Consider the following 20,953-nt stretch of genomic DNA (forward strand, 5'->3'; position numbering starts at 1 on the left):
GACTTTGCCCCCCCCCTCCCCCCCCCTGCCAAAGTGTCGCGCACCAACCACCAACCTGGACACACTGCAGCAGAGCCACTGTCGTGCCGCTGCCGATCGGAACGCCTGTTGATGTTTAGTAGAGAGTAGAGTGTTTAATTTGTTCATGATATATGTATTTTTATTTCTATTTATTTTTTACTGCACACTGAATGGACACTGGTTGAGCAACGTGTTTTTGTTTCCTCTGGGTATGTGAGTACTCAGGAAAATGACAATAAAGATATACTTGATACTGAAATTAACGCTGTCTTTGCAAAGAAATCACTGCCAGCAATTAATTTGTTTTTTTCTCCATTTCCTAGGTTAAAATATTCCTGTTTAAATAATATGTTTTAAATAAATGCAATGTTGATCTTAAATTGTACCCATTTTTGAGATGTTATTGTTATACAAATTACCTTTTAACCTTGTTTCTTTGATTCAAATTTGTCTTCTCTTGCAGTGGATCAAATTGGGTGTCAACATCTCTAACTTCACCTTTTCACCAAGCACTATCGTCTTCCATTTGGGTCATGCCGGTGAGTTTTTATGACGAGAAACAAATCATTTTAAAATGCCATCAGACTGGTATTTATTCATTTGTCAATATTTTCCCAATTGAAGATGTTGCCTTTCCAATCACAACTTGCATCATATCTATCACTTGAGAAACCAGTGCAAAGTCAGCCTGGGTTCAGGGGAAGGGAGGGGATTTAAGGGGGAAAGGGAAAGGAGTTGTTTGTAGAAGTTACCTGAAATTGGAGAAAACAATGTTCATATCATTGGCTACCCAAGTGGAATATGAGGTGCTGTCTTCCAATTTGCATGTGGTCTCACTCTGGCAATGGAGGAGGCCCAGGACAAAGGTCAGTTTGGGAATAAGAAGTGAAGTCAAAATGCTTAGCAGCCGGGAGATCCAGTAGGCCTTGGTAGACTGAGTTCAAGTGTTTAGCAAAGCAGTCGTTGAAGCTACACTTGGTCCTATATAGGATCCCACATCAGGATCACCAGATGCAGTAGAGGAGGTGCATGTAAACCCCTCTCACACCTAGAAGGACTGCTGGGATCCTTGGGTGGAGTCAAGGGAGGAGTTATAAGGACGGGTGTTGCTTCTCCTGCAGTTGCAGCGTAAACAACCCTGGGAGGGGTTGGTTAGGTTGGGAAGGGATGTGAATCAAAGGGTTGCAGAGGGAGTGGTCCCCACGGAAGGTTGAAAGGGATGGAGATGTGTCTAGTGGTGGGATCACGTTGCAGGTGACAGAAATGTCTGAAGATAATGTGTTGGATGCAGAGGCTGAAGGGGTGAAAGGTTAGAACCAGGCGAACTCTATTCTTGCTTTGGGAGGAGAGGGAGCGATAGCAGAACCATTGGACAGGAGGACATGGCTGAGGGTTTCATTTATGACCCGGGGGAAAACCATGGTACGCACCGACCAGCAATGCCTGCACATTAACACTATCTAACATACACTAGGAACATTTTCATTTCCTACTAAGCCAATTAACTGCCAAACTTGTACGTCTTTGGTGTGTGGGAGGAAACCGGAGATCTCATAGAGAAAACCCACACGGTCATGGGGAGAATGTACAAACTCCGTACAGACAGTACCCACAGTCAGGTTCACCCCTGGGTCTCAAGCGCTGATAGGCAACAACTCTACTGCTGCGCTACTGTGCCGCCCTAATATCCTTATAGGGAAACACTCATCTTGGGAGCATATGTGGCCATGACGGAGGAATTGAGAGTAAGGGTAGCATCTTTGCAAATGGCACGGTGGGAGGAAGTGTAGTCCAGACAACTGTGGGAGTCCGTAGGCTTGTAGTAGATGTCAGTCGACAGTCTGTCCCTGTAATGGAGATGGATCAAGATGGGGGAGAGAGATGTCAAATATAGTCCAGATGAATTTGAGGATTGTATTCATGGTGAAGTTATTGAAGTCCATGAGTTCTGGATGGGTGCTGGGTGCTCGGTTTCTCTTTCGAAATGTCACCTATCCATTTTCTCCAGAGATACTGCTCGATTCCAAGTTACTCCAGTATTTTATGTCTATCTCAATTACTTGTATTCAAAAGAAAAGATCTGCACAGAATGTCCTGGAGGCTCTGAGCATAAAACAGACAGTGGATTCTGCCAGATGATTAGCTCAGCTGTGTCAAAGTTGTTTGTGACAATGTCTCCTCACTACCTTTTAGTTTGGTTCCTTGTACAGTTTGCATTTCATTACCACCACAAGGGAATCACATAACCAGGCTTATTTACAGAAAGCTGTTTAATTGTGATGATGTAAAGTATTCATCAGTTTCAGATGGTCTTTCGCAGTGAAATTGCAGATTGGAGAGTGTGGAGAAAATGTTTTCCTTGTCATTTATTTCAAAAGAACCAGTTAAATTGTGCTACACACAAAGATTGGACCTCTAATATAATGTAATTGTTGATGAATTGGGAGATGCATTGTGCATCATCATTCCTGCAAAGCCAGTTAATGGTATAAACTGCTGGAGTAACTCAGCAGTTCAGGCTGCATCTCTAGAGAACATTGGAATGTGACATTTTGGGTCAGGACCCTTCAGACTGGTTTCAGGTCCCTAACTGAAACGCTAGCCTGAAGAAAGGTTCTGATCCAAAACGTCACGTATCAATCTTTCCTGACTTGCTGGGTTATTATGGCACACTTTTTTTTGTATAAACCAGCAGTTGCAGTTTGTAGTATCTCCAGTCAACGAGACACTTCGCTATTAGTAGTTTTCATCCAATGTTTATTCAAGCTCGAAATTCTACCACTACCTCATTTTAGCCAGAGGTGGTCTTAAATGTTCACCTTTGTCCTACTCACTTCTAGGGATGTTGGGATTGATGTATGTATATTGGACTCAACTGAACATGTTCCAGACTCTGCAGTATCTCGCTGTGCTTGGCAGCATCACCTTCTTTGCTGGGAACAGAATGTTAGCTCAAAAGGCTGTGAAGCGGTAAGAAGTTGTTACTCAGCTCAAGTATTCAATGTATCATTGTAATTGTATTTTTGTATTTTCCAGATTAACTTTGTCACTATGGAGATTAGTTTTTAAGTACAAAGATATATGGTCTCTAACTCTCATCACTGTAAATTTGCAGGAGCTTGCATTCAATACAATTGTAGTAAATGCCTACTATATTCTGTGTGCTGAAGCAAAGCAAGAATTTCATTGTCCTATACAGGGACACATGACAATAAACTCACTTGAACTTGAATCAAAATAATGATCCTGATTTAAATGTCTTGACCAGTAGCTAGTCAGTGGTAATTTCATTGGTTCTCACTGCACTTGGGGTTACCATTTTCTGATTATAATCTAACTACAGTGCCCTTCAAAATGTTTGGGACAAAGACCCATCATTTATTTATTTGCCTCTGTACTCCACAATTTGAGATTTGTAATATTTTTTTTTTTTAATTGCATGTGGTTAAAGTGCACATTGTCAGATTTTAATAAAGGCCATTTATCCATTTTGGTTTCACCATGTAGAAATTACAACAGTGTTTATATTTCTTGGTATCGCATTATAAAGACCTGTTAACGGGATAGCTTTATTTAAAGCGCATCAGGTGCTTGATGTGCACAGAACATTCCTACCTAAAGGGTAAAGTTGAGTGTAACATATTATGGACCATCTAATATAATTAAATGCTGCATTATCCCCAAGCTAAAAATTGAATCTGATGCATTTATTCAGAGGCAGTTTTGGCTTTTATTAAAGATTGCAAACACTGGTCCAACAAGAATAGTAAGCTGAAGAGATAACCGAACATTCATCCTGGGTTGGCAGAAATCTCCACAGCCATTTTAACTTGAACAACTATAGCTTCACAAAACTATGTTTAATTTGTCACTGGAGGATTGAGGCACCCTAATCAACAATGGTGACACCAAACACATGCTAACTTTCGAAAAAATCTTTCCTTATCTGAATAGAGCACAAAAGGCAGTATCGTGGACAACTTTGAATTTGACTTGTTAATCATTTAAGTGCCCATTGCATATCTGTATATTTTTAATGGTGGTATATTCAGCCGTATTCAAGACTAACATAAATTTCATGGAAATTACAACTAGCCAAAAACTAATTTGGTAAGTGTTGGTACATATTTTGAAAAGAAAACAGCAATAATATTTGCCTTGCAACTATTTCCCATTATTATTTGAGGCTGAATGTATCTAAATGTGTTTCTAGCTCTCTTGAAGTGTAGGTATCCAGTAGCTGAAGTTAATAGGATTAAGCTCTACATTCATTTACTTCAGGAGCTCCCAGAACTGACCCAGCTCTTCCCTTTGAGATGAAGGTGTCATTCTGATGGGATCCATTCTGGTGGGACTCTAATGAAATATATTAAGAATTAATGCAGTCACTGATGTGCAAATTATAAGGGCAGAAATTCTAGTGCCAAAATACAGAATTCCTTTGCCTAGTTTTTGTTTTGAGTAAGTTGATAATGGTTACATTGCAAAATGTTCTGTTGTATAGTTGTGACATTCCTCACCGTGACTTAGCAAGAGGAAAACAAAACTCAATCAAAGCTGGATATTGAATGAAAATGTAATTGAAGCAGTGCATCTCATTCAGGGTCTACTGAATGAAATGTATCATTCTAACAGCATTCATTGGATCATATTAGGTAAATTGGTTGCCAACACTTTCCTTCCTGGTATGGTTGTTTCTAGAAATGGTTATCGAATTTAGCAGCTGATTGGTGCACCCTTTATTTGCATGGTAATTGTTTCGGAGCATATTTTTAAAATGCGTGTGCAATCATTTATTTAAAAATATTGATCTTTTGTAACTTCTTTATCACTTAAAACAGACAAAATTAGGATTAACGTTTTACTTAGTATGTAGCACATTTTGACTATTGTTCCTCTTAAACCCTTCTCTGCTCAATGCAATAGATATCCCTTGCTGAGCACACCTGCTCACTGCACGGTACACACCATATTCCAAGCAGTTTCAAATAGTGTGTGATTGCATGTATTTGATATGTAATTTTAAAATAATCAGCGTTGAAATTTGAAATGTTTCAATTCATTTATTCATTGTTGTATTGAAGAGTAATTTATACTTTAAAGTCTTCTATTGCATGATTTGTTGATCACTTATACAATCGGGTCCTTGTGATGATTTGGCCTAATGGAATTTCTTAATAATTCCCCCCCCCCCCCCCCCCCATGGCATTTTTAAAAGCTGTTCACATAATATTATCACTTTGGTCCATCATCCCTGTGCATAATGCCCACATGAATCAAGTGACATGGGTACTTATGCCCTTCGAGATATTTCAAGTGACATTTCAGCAGTAATCATGCAAGTATAACTTGATTGGTATTCTTGCACTAGAAATGCCTAGTGTTCCCTCAATCTAAGGTACGATTCAAAACCCTGAGTATTGTTTAATTAGCATTCTAATGCAAATGTCATGGTCAACTTGCTGTTTAGAGCTTTCCTGATGCGCAGTTGAGAGTAAAATGCTTCAGTTAGGTTCATCAATACCACTTGAATTGAAAGCATCTCATCTTTTTAGCACATTTTTAAACTTTTAAAATAATCCAAGGCTCAATAGAAGTGTAATCAATCTAAAATCAACTACCTCAGAGGATAAATAGTAACATAGTGAGAGACATGAAATTTACAGGTCTTAAGAGGAAGAAACAGAAATGTAACCATGAGGCCTAGAAACGATGTTGTCATTTTGAAGATGTGAATTGCCTATGGAGGGATTTTAAACACTGGTGTGAGTTTTTAATTTTAGGTAATTTGGGCACAGAAAATAAAATTATGATCATTTAGCAGGGAAACATCCCCTTCGGCCCATCTTGTCCATGCCGATCAAAGTGCCCCATCTAAGCTAGTCCTATTTGCCCAAGTTGACCCATATCCCTCGAAAACTTTCCCAGCTCCACCCATAGCGGCACTTTCAGGGAACTGTATACCTGTCTGAAGAAGGGTCTCGACCCGAAACGTCACTTATTCCTTTGCTCCATAGATGCTACCTCACCCGCTGAGTTTCTCCAGCATTTTTATCTACCTGTCCGCTTAGATCTCTTTCCTTTACACAACTCTCCAGGATCCACGTTTACTAAGATTCCTGCCCTCATTTGACTTCCCAACATACAACGCTGCACTTAACGGCATTAAACTCCATGAGTGGCACATTGGCTCACCTGTAAAGTTGCTGCCTTACAGTGCCATAGACCTGGGCTCAATCCTAACCACGTCTGCATGGAGTTTGTATGTTCTCCCTGGGTCCACGTGGGTTTTCTCCGGATGCTTCAGTTTCCTCCATCACTCCAAACACGTGCAAGTTTAAAGGTTAATTGGATTCTATAAAATTGTTCCTAGGGTGTAGGACTGATTAGTGTACGGGTGTTTGATGGTCAGCACAGACTCAATGGGCCGAAGGGACTGTTTCCATGCTGTATCTCTAAACTAATTGGCCATTCTCAGCCCACTTGCCCAACTGATCAAGGTCCCATTGAGTTTTTTTGATAACCATCATCGCTGTCAGATATCACCTACTTTTAATGTCATCTGAAAACTTACTAATCATGCCTTGTACATTCTTAATCAATCGTTGCTATAAACCACAAACAATAATGGGCCTAGCAGACGAACTAACAGTCAGTCCTCCAGTCCAAAAAACACCACCCTCCATTTCCTTCTGTACCAATTCTGTATCCAGTTAACTAGCTCTCCCTGGATACTATGCAATCTAACCTTCCAGAGTAGCCTATCATGCAGAACATTATCAAGGCCTTGAAGTCCATGTGGACAATGTTTATGGCCTTGAACTCATCCAAACGTTTGGTCACATCTTCAAAAACTTAAATCAAATTCGTAAAAGACACAATCTCCCATGTACTAAACATGCTGACAATCCCTAATCAGTCCCAGTCCATCCAAATGCATATATATATATATATCTTGTTCCTCTCCAGTAATGCCCTCCCACATTCCAAAGACGTGCAGGTTTGTTGATTAATTGGCTTCTGTAAATTGTCCCTAGATAGAACAAGTGTACAGGGTGATTGTTGGTCGGTGTGTACTCGGTGGGCCAAAGGGCCTGTTTTAACACAGGATCTCTAAACTAAACGTGCCTACTACAAATGTCAGGCTCACTGGTCTATAATTCCCAGGCTTTTCCTAGCAGCTCTTAAATAGAGTCACAACATTAGTCACCCTCCAGTCATCTGGCACCTCACCCATGTCTAACAATGATTGGCATCTCTCAGTTAGGGTTCCCACAATTTCTTCTCTAGTGTCCCTGGATATATCTGATCGGGCCCGGGGGTTTTGTCTAAGACATCCTTGACTGTAATACACAGTCCTCATGACAACAAAATTAACTGTCCAAAGTTCCGCAGCCATCATGCCATTCCACTGCAATTATCTTGAAACTTGGGCAGTGACAAGGGTAATTTTTCAATAGCTTGGCATTGGTTATTAAACCTATACTGGAATTTGTACACAGTAAAGGTTTGGCGTGTATTTGGTTTTTTAATCCACATATGTTGACACCAAAATAATAAACAGTTGAGTTTTGAGTTAATAATCACAACTGCATTTACATAAGGATCTAGGATTAATGAGGAAGCTATGTTTTCGTATTTTTAAATTTTTTTTAATGTATTAACTTTGAATTGAAATCGTGCAGAGTCTGGTCTGAAAACTTATGAAAGTTCTGACAAAACATTTCAAAATGTTAGTAATTAGTGATTTTAGTATTTATAGGCCGGCCACAAAATGTTTCTCGTCTTTTAATGTTTTTAATTTGAGAAATTTGCTGTTGAGATTTTCTCCTTCCCTTTTATCACCTCTCTTAAAGGCAATGATGTGGGAGAAGGTCGTTCTCTTGCAAGTTACCATTCCTTGTGACCTTTGACAATGTTATGCTCTCAATTATAGCAGCCCACAAAGTTGACCAATTCTATTTACAGGCTGTAATATAAAAAGAGTAGCTGATACACACTGGGGTATTACAACAAGTTGCTGCTCCACTGTCTTAACTTTCTGAGGAATCCACATGTGGACCATGGCTGGTAACTGGTTGTGCTCTAAGTTCAGAACATAGAGCAGTACAGCAGAAAAACGCCCATCAGCCCACAATGTTTGTGCCAAACACGATGTCAAGTTAATCTGATTTTATCAGCCTGCATATGATCTTTATCCCTCTAGTCCTTGTACTTCCATGTGCCTAACTCAAAGCCTCTTGTACGCCACTTTTACACCTGCCTCCACCATCACCCCTGACATTCCAGAGAAAACTATCCAAATGTATCCAACCTCCTTGTAGTTGAAGCCCTCTAATCCAGGCAGCGTACTGGTAAACCTACTCTGTACCCTATCCAATACCTTCACATCTTTCCTGTAATGGGGCAACTAGAACTACATGTACTACTCCACGTGACTTCCTGACTCTTGTACTCAATGCCCCTTTCAAACTTATCACTTACAGCGAAGCTCAGTAATATCCAGACTAGGGTATCCTTTATTCCTCTACTCCCCACTGGTTCCTCTTCCAGTTATCTTCAGTGGGCTTCCAGTTGCTAGCTTTACTACCAGTGGTAAATAGATTCTCTGCTAATTCTAGTAAAGCCCCTCTTAATTTTGAACACTTCTGAAATGTTACATGCTAAGGAGAATAAACCCAGCCTCTGTAGTTTGTCACAACACAGAAATCTCTTATTTCCAGGATACATTTGGTAAGTACCTAAACCCTTCTGATATGGTCTGGTATCTGTAATCAGTCTTGATTCTCCAGCTGAGACATAGTGAGTGGTTTGTAGAGGTTTGGTGCATCTTATAATTTCTGTTTATGCAATCCTGGCTGGCGTATACTTTGTCTTCTCAACTTATTCTGCACTTCAGTTTCCTTTGTTAATCATCTTAAGCAAGCAGGGTAACCGAAGTAAGTGTTTGTTTATGCTGCAGGGTGCTTAACAGATGACTGATCATATCATGTTGATGAATTCTTGTTGGATATATAATTTTAGTAATGCATTTGAAGGTAATGCACATAGAAATAGATTACCTGTGTTGTCTCAGAGGAGCTTCTGTCATGGGGGAAATCTATTTTAAAGCATGTACTTTTTCAAAATAGTGCATAAATACAGTTATTATTAGACTGATTCCATGTTCCAAAGGTTTCTAATAAACTTCAGTGGTTAGTTCAGTGGTACAATAAAATAATGTTGTTTGACACTTCAGAAGATAAATCTTTACATAATAGTGTAGTCCCAGTGATCAATTTGTTTGCTACAGTTCACTGCAGTGCCACTGGCTAGAGGGGGAAAAAAGACGCCTTTATTCTTATAATTGCTCCCCTGTGGGAAGAGAAGAAGGATGAATGAAGAGAAGAAATGCGGCAAGCACCACTGTCTGATACCCCAATGATAGAATATCTTACCAACAACCACTTTTTAAAACATCACCTTCTTCGGTGAGGTGAATGGGAAGCCAATTAAATTGTAGTCCAGTGAGCATCTTGTGAACAGAAAACGTATAAGGTTCAAAATGTACATTTATCCGAGAATTATCATGACTCCAAACGGAGGCCATACCTTTTGAGGAGAAACATTTTGGTCTGGAATTCACATTTTGCTTTTAAATATCATTTAGTAAAATATTTGTAATAAATTACGTTTTACATTTAATTAAAACAATAACCCAAAATTCATGTATAGTAAGAAAATTGTTAAAGTGAAAACAGTGTGAATATTGAAATTAAGAACAAACCATAGTAAAAAGCGAGTTCCAACTATTTGGTTTATGCGGACCAATAGTTTGTCTTGCTTGTACATAGTTTTGTACTCTCAGTCCATCATCAGTGGCACTTCAATGAAGAGGCTAGTTCAGAGCTTTAATACTGAATGGAATTCCCCCGCTCTTAAGATCTTTTGTTTTCTCTAAATCTATATTCCTTTCTCCTTTGCCAGGATTGCAGCAGAACAAAGCAGTAGATTGGCAAAATATAGGACTCTTCGGTAGAAGGGTTTCTAATCAACTTAACCCAAGTAAGGGTTTTAAATGCATCAGCTGTGTGTGTAGCAAATTACATTTTCTGATGTGCATTTATCTCGTTAAATGTTTTTCATTTCTGTTGTGCATGGCAAAATATATTTTTTTAAGTTTACGGTAAGGTTGTAGTACTTCATTGTTAAAGTTACGTTTGTTCGGTTCATTCAGACTTCCATTTGATGTAATCTGGATCGAAAGTTCTTTTTCTGCCACCTTAACGCTTATTTTGATATTCAATACTATAAAAATTCAATTAATTTTATTAATCCAGTACCCTAACATCAACCAGGAACTTGAAAACAAGAATATCTTGATGAATGTTTTCACCTATTGCTTTGCATGTTGCGAAATTGGTGGGCCACAAATTGTACTAATTTAATCAGTAACTGGAAACGGCAATATTAAGGCTCGAAGGATTGGTATTTCACAATGGTGATTTGACGATAACAAATGAGCCTGCAGATGTTGGAAATGTAAACAAGGATGGAAATGCTGGTTGAACCTTTCCTGTCATGCTGCATCTGTGGAGGGTTTGCAGTTTTTAAAGCTGAGCTGGAGGAGCATAAGACGGGTTAAAGCAGATCAGGTGATAAAGAGCATGAGTGAAATGCCTTGCTGATGGTTAGTAAAGAAATTGGGTGAGAAATGGATATGTGTAAATAATTGGAAGCAATCAGAGCAGTTTACCTGAAGTTGAAGTTAATGTTCATTCCAGGAGACTGCAAAGTTCCCATCCTGCGCTTTGACAATTAGTTAAATGGAGACGAGGGCACAGTGGTGAATTTGCAACTAATTAACCATATTTGCCTGATAAATTATTCCAGCCCTCAATCCAGGTTTCATCCAGGCATGTTTCTCCACAGTTGACCAGAATTACCTGCATGTTGTGTTGCATGCTACATTTTTATGTTTACACATTTTTAACTATTTATTGGCTGTTTTTATTTGTATATTTTTTTTATTCCAATGGGATACAGTTATTTGGGAATAGTGACAATAATAATCATTCTGGTATTCATACAGGTTTGGTTGAATAAATCACCATGTTGTAATCCTTTAACTCTCTGCATCAATAGTTGTATTCCATTTCTGTTTCAACGGTATTGCAAAGATGGCCACTGCTTTTTTTTAAGAAAAAAAAAAGCAATGGCATAATAAATGAAATTTGGAACCAGGATCATATTCTGCAAATCAAGGTGACTTAAACTATATTTAGTCTTTATCTTTCTTCAAGATTGCTTCAAGTTATATTTTAAATTTGAGTGTAACTTAGTTTGAAATAAAATGGCCGATGTGTACTTTGTAACTCTGAACCCTTTAAAAGATTCTGAAAGTCTACACATTCTGCACATTTTAACAAATCTTGGCACTTATTTTTATAACGCCATTGCGATTACATTCAAATCATATTAACACAAGTTAAACTTGCTGGCCTCTTCCATTTTTCTTAAATCTTCATCTCAAATGTATTACTTTGGAAAATTTGAGATCTGTGAATACGGATAATTGTTCTCAAAATGGGTCCTGCTTAAAATCCAATAATCTGGCACTCCTGCACCAGCAGATTGTCCAAACTATCAGATGTTATTCCTACTAATGTCCCATGGCAATTTAAGTTTGCAGTCTAGTCCATAGGAAGTGTCTTGACCTCAAATTATTTATTTCCCCCCAGACATGATGCCTGCCCACTGTGTCCCTGCAGCAGTTGTTTTTTGCTCAAGGTTCCAATCTTGAGCAGTCTCTTGCATCTGCACTTTTGATTTACATTTTCAAATGCTGTACAGTATTATAATTGTAACTTCTAATGAGCGTATGAACCCAGGCTTTGGTGAATTAAAAAGGAGCACGGTCAGCTGATGACCCAGACGAAAGCCACCAGAAATTTGATGTGGCAGATTATTCACATTTCACTGTACTGGAGTTGTACAGGCCTGTGTCACTTGGTTTAATCTTAATTCATAATTACACTCAGATGATCTTTCATGAGAGAATATTATTACACCAAGTAATAAATTCACAAAGTTTGGCTTGGTAGGCTGTTCTGGATGGTTAGATCGTATGGGATCTAAGGAGAGCTAGCCGACTGGAAGAAAATTGGCTTCATGGAAGGAAGCAAAGGTGGAAGGTTGTTTTTCTGACTATAGGCCTGTGACTAGTGGTGTGCCTCGGGGTTCAATGCTGGACCCATTGCTGTTTGTCATCTATATCAATGATTTACATTGGAACATACAAGCCATGATCAATAAGATTGCAGATGACACCACGGTGGATGGTATTGCAGATAGTGAAGTTGTTTGACAAAAATTGCAGCAGGCTCTTGATCGGTTGGGCAGGTGGGCTGAAGAATGGTTAATGGAGTTTAATAGAGAGAAGTGCGAAGTGTTGCATTTTGGAGGTTGAGGGGAGACCTGATAGAACTGTACACAATTATGAGAAACATTTTCCCCAGGGTTAAAATGTAAAATGCTATAAGGCATAAATAAGATGAGAGGGGGAATGTTTTTTTGAGAGATGTACAGGGCAAATTTAGATTGATGTGCCTGGAACGTGCTAACAGGTGATGGAGAAGGCAGATACAACAGCGTTTAAGAAGTCCTTAGGCGCATGAATAAGACAGGCAATGGAAGGATATAGATCATGTTCATGTTGAAAAGGATTTTTTTAATTGGGCATCATGTTCAACAGTCATTTTTCCTGTCTTGTTTTAGTGCCAGTGTAAAGGGAAGAGGGAGATGAGGTGAGACAGACCAGTAGGAACCAAGGAGAGGTGGAGGTAGGCGGATGATGAACTGAAGCTGACGCGGGTGGGGGGTGGGAGGGGTGTCGGGTGGAGCCAGGTTTGGGGAGTGTGAAGGGTGGATAGAACCAAGATCTGGTGGATGAAATGAGTCAGTAAAAGGCAGATGGAGCAGGAGGCGAACAAAATGAGGGGTTTATGGGATATGGAAGAAAAATGTGAGGATTACAGGTGTATCAGAAGTTACCTGAAATTGGAAAATGGATTATTCATAACATTTGGATTGCAGACCACCATCAGAATGAGGTGATGTTCTTCCACCTTGTGCTGAATTTCACCTTGGCAGTGATTGACAGACAAGTCTGTGTAGTTATTGGAATTGCATCCTAATGTATGTTAACTTCCCTACCCTCATTGAACATCTTCTAGCATTCAATTGCATGCTGCCTTGTTTGTGGCAGGAGATAATAATGTGACGGTGACAATATCTCCTTGCATGAACTTAGAGCATCCAATATAAAATCCAGAAAAGTGTTATTCAAGTAAAATGCAGTCACTGGGGATTTGCTCTTCCAGTTATCTTGCAAACTCCAAATTAGAATCTTTTAATTTGTGGTCAAAACCAATACTTCCATATCATTGTCATAGCTTAATGAAAATTGGTTGAAAATGTGCCAATGCAATGGTTAAGGACTCGCTGTCGCATACAACAATTTAGTCCTGAGTATCCGAAGTTCCATCAGACAGTCTGCCTCTCAAACATTTCCTGTTTCATAATGTTTAAAACTTCAAATTCAGTTTGGCATCAAATTCTGCAATAATCAGATTTGAAAGTTTTGCCTTCCTTGCTGAATGAGCAATTTAGTTAATCAGTTTTAAATAAAGGATGGGTGGAATGTTTATGAAGTGGTTTCTCTCAAGACTTTCTAAAGGCAATCACACTTTAACCTCTGACACATTGAAAAATACCTCAACTGAGACTTTAAAAAAAAATTATGGTGTCTGGTTTGATAACTATGAAGCAATCAGGATAATTATATGCAAAGTGTTTGTATAATCGTTTTAAGGTTCTGGCCATACCTAAATTCCTAAGATTCTGTAAATTTTTATTAAGATGTGTTTTGATTAGTAAGTTCTACTGTTCGAAAAAAGATGCCTCACGGAGGTGTTTTACACGAGTTATGTACGATATGCAATACACACAATCATCTGTGTCATAAAAAGATGGTTAAGAGTTGGTCAGAATTTGTTAAACTAAATATGTAGTAGAAAAATAAATTATTTGTTTTGAGGGGGTGTTTCTCAAAAGGATATGCTGCGTTTACTGATTCAAGACATAAAGTTTAGTCACAGACCAGAAAACACAGAATCCTAACGTATTATAATTTTGTGCAACATGAACCAACAATCTAATTTCCAAAATCTGATTTTCTTTTAGATTGGGGAGTCAATAGGAGCACTTGAAGAAGAAAATCTGAAGATAAGCTTCTTTCTAAAGCCTGCAGTTGTGCCACCAGATTTCTGAAATTTGATTGTAATTTCCTTTCTCGAAGTGGTGAAGGTGTTTTTTTTAATGCATTGACATTTGGGCCACGTGAGGCCGCCTCTGACATTTTTCACAAGTAATTTGCTGCACTTCAGTGTTGGCTTTCCTTTGGCTGTCTCTGATGGTACATGTGTGATATCAGTTTATTTTCTGCAATAAATGAGCAGAAAATGAAATTGTCAACTTTATTGAGATCTTCAATAAACTTTAAAGTTTCTCGAGTATGTGCTTCTGAAGGCTGTTATCATTTCACAGCGTAGTTAGGTGGTTGTTAGCCAGTGTTCGCTCGTTCTTGGCCTAAGAGCATCACCAGAAAGTTCAGCTTTTATAGCCCCCGATCACAAATTTCCTTTTGATGGTTGGGATATTCTAAAATCACCCTGCATAAAACAATGCACATGTCCGCGCAATCTATCTAGTGACCATTTGTTAGAGGATGGTTGTGTTGACCAGCAGCAAGTGGGATAACAAATAAGTTAACATGTTTATTAAAATGTCTGGTTAATAACCTTGTATGTCTGCTTAATGGGTTTGCCATCAATCATCAGGCATTTTTAATGCCTGTGTCACCAGCACACAGTACAGTGCCCTCCATAATGTTTGGGACGAAGACTCATCATTTATTTATTTGCCTCTAGTCCACTATTTGAGAAATGTAATAGACAAAATCACATGTGGTTAAAGCGCACATTGTCAGATTTTATTAAACAGCATTTTTATACTTTTTTGGTTTCACCATGTAGAAATTGCAGCTGTGTTTACACAGTCACCCCATTTTAAGGTATCATAATGTTTGGGACACATGGCTTCGCAGGCATTTGTATTTGATCCAGTGTGTTTAATTGGCTCCTTAATGCAGATGTACGAGAGCTCTCAGCACCTAGTCTTTCCACCACCTTTGGAAACTTTTATTGCTGTTTATCAATGTGAGGACCAAAGTTGTGCCAATGAAAGTCAAAGAAGCCATTATGAGACTGAGAAACAAGAATAAAACTGTAAGAGACATCTGCCAAACCTTAGGCTTACCAAAATCAACTGTTTGGAACATTATTAAGAAGAAAGAGAGCACTGGTGAGCTTACTAATTGCAAAGGGACTGGCAGGCCGAGGAAGACCTCCACAGCTGATGACAGAAGAATCCTCTCTGTAATAAAGGAAAATCCCTACACACCTGTCCGACAGATCAGAAACACTCTTCAGGAGTCAGATGTGGATTTGTCGATGACTACTGTCCACAGAAGACTTCATGAACAGAAATACAGAGGCTACACTGCAAGATGCAAACCACTGGTTAGCTGCAAAAATAGGATGGCCAGGCTACAGTTTGCCAAGAAATACTTAAAAGAGCAACCACAGTTCTGGAAACAAGGTCTTGTGGACAGATTAGACGAAGATTAACTTGTATCAGAGTGATGGCAAGAGCAAAGTATGGAGGAGAGAAGGAACTGCCCAAGATCTAAAGCATGCCACCTCATTTATGAAACATGATGGCGGGGGTCTTTATGGCCTAGGTAGTGTATGGCTGCTGAAGGTACTGGCTCACTTATCTTAATTGATGATACAACTGCTGATGGTAGTAGCATAATGAATTCTGAAGTGTACAGACTCATCCTATCTGCTCAAGTTCAAACAAGTGCCTCAACTCATTGGTGGCAGCTCATTCTACAGCAGGACAATGATCCAGAACATACTGCTAAAGCAACAAAGGAGTTTTTCAGCACAACAATTGTCAATTCTTGTGGCCAAGTCAATCACCTGATCTAAACCCAATTGAGCATGCCTTTCATATGCTGAAGAGAAAACTGAAGGGGACTAGCTGCCAAAACAATAATAAGCTAAAATTGGCTGCAATACAGGCCTGGCAGAGCTACACCAGAGAAGACACCCAGCAACTGGTGGTGTCCATGATTCGCAGACTTCAAGTAGTCATTGCATGCAAAGGATATGCAACAAAATACGAAACCTGACTACTTTCATTTACATGACATTGCTGTGTCCTAAACATTATGGTGGCCTGAAATGGGGGGGGACTATGTATAAACACTGCTGTAATTTCTAGATGGTGAACTAAAATGTATAAAAATGGACTTTATTAAAATCTGACAATGTGCACTTTAGCCATATGTGACGTTTTCTATTACAAATCTCAAATTGTGGAGTACAGAGGCAAATAAATAAAAGACGGGTCTTTGTTCCAAACATCATGAAGGATACTGTATATATTATTATTTCCCAAAAGACTACAAAATGCGCTGCAGTTATTCACCTGGGCTCCACCAACTGCTCCCAAACACATCAGCTCTACCACTATGAAGAACAAAGATATCTAGCACCTGGGACCACCACTAAATGCACATTTGCCTTCAATTTGAACACCATTGATTTGGAAATATAGATGACTTGTTTTAAGGGGGGGTGTTCGTTATTGCTGATTGTCTGCTGTAACTGAGTAAGGGGATGTTAACTCATGTTTTAAATGTTACATCTAAGGTAATATATGAAAGATAAAATAGATACTGAAAGCATGATAATAAAGCCAACTTCTTGCAGCACTTCACATATTTCATCATGGATTGCATTGTATTTGGAAACAGAAAGTAGCGGGCACAATTCTTTAGTGTTGTCTGTGGCCATTGCCGCCATCTAGCAGTCACTGTTGTATCTGATATCTATTATAAAGAAGTCCATAACAATGAGGGTAGATTGTATGCCATTGATCCCAACATCATAATCAGGTCTAAATCGTGGAACAGAAATGATTAACATTTCAAAAAGACTGCTCACCACCTGATAGGCAAGAATTGCTAGCCTTTCCATTGATGTATGGTCTTGGAAAATAAATAAATAATCAGGGGAATGTGCTATACATTGTGCATTCTCATTGCCATTGACTTATCTTTATTTTCAAAATAAAGAAAATAAACTTCATTTAAAAATCTTTAACATGTGGCCTCGGCTTCACGCTAGAGACTCTAGTTCGATCCTGACCTAAGGTGCTGTCATTGTGTGCTTTGTAAGTCATCCCTGTTTCCTCTGGTTTAACACAGCACTGGAACGAGCCCGTTGGCCTGCAATATTTGTGCGAAACATGATGCCTAGTTCAACTGATTTCATCCACCTATACATGATCCACATCCATTTATTCCCTGAACTTCCATGTGCCTATCTAAAAGCCTCTTAAATGTCACTATTGTATCTGCTTCCTCCACTACTTCCTGGGCAATGCATCTCAAGCCTCTACCACACTATATATTAAAAAAACTCCCCTGCATCTCTCCATTAAACTGTCCTCTCGCACCTTATGGCGATGCACTTTGGTGTACATTTCCACCCAGAAAAAAAAAGCATATGACTCTACTCTATCTATGCCTCTCATAATTGTATATACTTCTACCGTCTCCCCTTCAACCTCTGACATTCCAGAGAAAACAATCCAAGCTCTCCCTATGGATGACACCTTATAATCCAGGCACCATTCTGGTAAACCACCTCTGCACCATCTCCAAAGCCTCCACAACTTTCCTGCAATAGCGCAGCCGGAATTACACAAAGTATTCCAAATGTGGCCTCATCAACGTCATACAGAGCTGCATCATGACTTCCTGACTCTTATATTCAATGCCCATAGCAATGGAGGCAAGCATACCATACACCTTCTTCACCACCCTATCTACTTGTGCTGCCACCCTTAGCAAGCTATGAATTTGGACTCCAAGATCCCTTTGCACATGCTGTTAAGGGTCTTGCCATTAACTGTATATTCTCTGTACATTCAACCTCCCAAAGTGCAACATTTCGCGCTTGCTCAGGTTAAACTTCATCTGCCTTTCATCACCCATTTCTGCAGCTGATCAATATCCCATTGTATCTCCTGACAGCAATCCTCACCATCTGCAACTCCTTCAATCAGCCAACTTACTGACCAAACAATCTACATTTACATCCAAGTCACTCATATATATCAAAAACAGACCCAGTGCACACCCCTATGAAACTACTGGTCACAGACCTCCAGCCTGTCCAGCCAGAATATTTTCTTCCACCACAACCCTCTGTCTCTGAATAAGCCTGTTCTGAATCCATATGATCAAGTCATTGTGAATGCTGTAATCTTATATTACCAATTTCAACCTCGTTGATCATCCACTGTTCTCTTAACTTGTTGTCCTTATCCCTTCTCCTCGCTGGAACATGCTGATCCTGCATTTTGATCAACTGGCCTTTTAAGCAACTCACATGTCACCTGTGGAGTTACCCAACAACCACTGCTCCCAATCTACACTCCTTATCTCTTGCCTAATGACACTGATCAGTTTTATCCCCATTTAGTACCTTCCCCCAAAATCCAGATATGTCCCTATTCAAAACAATCTTAGAATTTATGGAGTTGTATTCACTATCTCTAAATGTTTCTTCCACCACAACTCCAGTTACCTGGCTTTGCTCATTTCCCAATACAAGGTCCAGTATGGTCCCTCCTCGAGTTGGACTTTATATATATATATAAATACCAATGAGGTAGATAGTAGTTAAGGACCACTCTCTAGTTGTAGTAAGATGATTCAGTCGCCTGATAGCAGCTGGGAAGAAACTTTTCATGAATCTGGAGGTGTGCGTTTTCACACTTCTATATCTTTTGCCCAATGGGAGAGGGGAGAAGATGGAGTGGCCAGGGTGCGACTCATCCTTGATTATGCTGCTGGCCTTGGCGAGGCAGCGTTAGGTGTAAATGGAACGGAGGTTGGTTTGTGCGATGGTCTGGGTTGCGTCCACAATTTAATGCAATTTCTTGCGGTCTTGGATGGAGCTTATTCCCAAACAAATATATTACTGCTGTGGAGTGGTACCACCTGGGTGGAGAGAATGATGTTGAAACAGTTTCTAGTGCAGGAAAGGGGAAGTGTTTAAAGCTACGGAGAATTGCTTAGCATGTGTGGAACAATGTATTCCTTTCTATTAAAGAAAAGCCATTTATTTAAATTTGTCATTGGGATATGGACAAGTGAGGTCAAGGTAATTTAAAAAAAAAAGGTAGAAACATGTGGTTAGAAACATGGAAAAACATAAAACGTGAAGCCTTTAGGATTAGTTGAGACACAAATTATTCCATGCTTCAAGGATAAGTGGCTGAGCATTGGTAGCAGAGCGTTGGGAAATGAACACAGCAGTGGCTACACTTTGAATTTAATAAAGAGCAAACATAAAAAACAATCAGTCAAATTATTTTCTCTGAGCTGTCAACATCTATAGTTTGAATTGTTAGTTTTATAATCAAAAGTATTAAAATTTTGATACTTGGATATGAAACACCGACTTTGACTATCCAGTGCCAGCTTGCAAGATTTACAAATTAAGTTTATTTTGTCTGCATTCCTGAATGAGATATCCAGCTAAGGATCGTATCGTGGCCCCAAATTCCCCGGGAACTGAAATTGACCAATGACCAAATTAATTTAATATCATCTACGAATGGCCAACAGACTGTGAAGCTATGTTTTCATCTAGCAGTCCAGTCCAAGGCAGAGGTGAAATGGGGACAAATCAGAATGAGGAGAGTTGGGGATCAAGGGAAGATTTGACAGAGATAACATCATTCATCTTTCCACCTACATTTTGCATTTGGTGTCAGTTTATCCCAAAGGTGTGTTGTCCTCAGAGATCATTTTTTTCTACTTTTTGTCTAGTTTTAGGTTTGCATAAAAATAGTGTTTGCACTCAGCTACCACATTCAAATCATCTCTCAACACTGTCTAGTCTTCTTATAATTTTAAACATTTCTATTAAAACACCCAAAGCCTCTGCCCATCTGTAGTGAAAGAAATAGTGCTTTGTCCCTAGTCATGATTGCACAGGTATTAATCTAGTAGATGGTTCTTCCTGGAACCATTCCTAGATTATTTATTATCATCTGCCATAGGATAGAATTAGAAGTGGTCTTGCTGAGATCTTATGCAAGGACACAATTGAATTTTCCCAAAGGCCTCATTTAACTTGATATTCAAAACTATTTTATTCTATTTCATCGACAAGCTGATTCAAAGTGTTAGTATGGGGGCATTAGATAGCTCTATATTATATGGATCTCCATGTTAGATTTGGTTGTGCATGAAGAAGAAGAATTTAATGACTTGCATGAGCTCTGTCGGACTGAGTTCAAAAGACTTTGTTAGTTACGTGCAGAAGATGCAAATTGTTTTTCATGTATAAAGGCTTATTTGATTTCAAAAGTAGTGAAAGCTTTTATCGATTCATTATTACTGCTGTTCATTCTCCAGACCAATGGGGCATATTCGAATATATGACTTGAAATTAAACTACCTCTCGTAATTATTTGGCAAATATGGAGAAATCGTCTTCCTTGGGTACCTGTAATAGCCATAATAAGATTCAGTTCGGTCTAGTTTATTGTCACGTGTACCAAGGTACCGTGAGAAGCTATTTCTATCCAGTCAGCAAAAAGACTATTCATCAGCGGTTTTCACACATGAACAAATGTTCTTCATTTGGAGCTATCAATTTTAAGTAACTGTGGACAATTGTAGATTTTGTTTTTGTAGGAAAGAACTGGAGATGCAAATCGAAGGGAGACACAGAATGCTGGA

General features: G+C 39.1%; 1 protein-coding gene across 1 annotated transcript in view; it reads left to right on the forward strand.

Annotated features, from left to right (window-relative positions):
• The window catches only part of rpn2 (ribophorin II), a 42,136-nt gene extending 27,560 nt beyond the window's left edge, over positions 1–14,576 (forward strand). Inside the window, 4 exon segments of the mRNA XM_055652344.1 lie at positions 485–560; positions 2,862–2,991; positions 9,988–10,065; positions 14,245–14,576. Coding sequence (XP_055508319.1) covers positions 485–560; positions 2,862–2,991; positions 9,988–10,039 — 258 coding nt within the window. The 3' untranslated portion in view covers positions 10,040–10,065; positions 14,245–14,576.
• Positions 14,577–20,953: the final 6,377 nt, after the last annotated feature.

This window comes from Leucoraja erinacea, chromosome 21, assembly GCF_028641065.1.
Source record: "Leucoraja erinacea ecotype New England chromosome 21, Leri_hhj_1, whole genome shotgun sequence".
NCBI lineage: Eukaryota > Metazoa > Chordata > Chondrichthyes > Rajiformes > Rajidae > Leucoraja > Leucoraja erinaceus.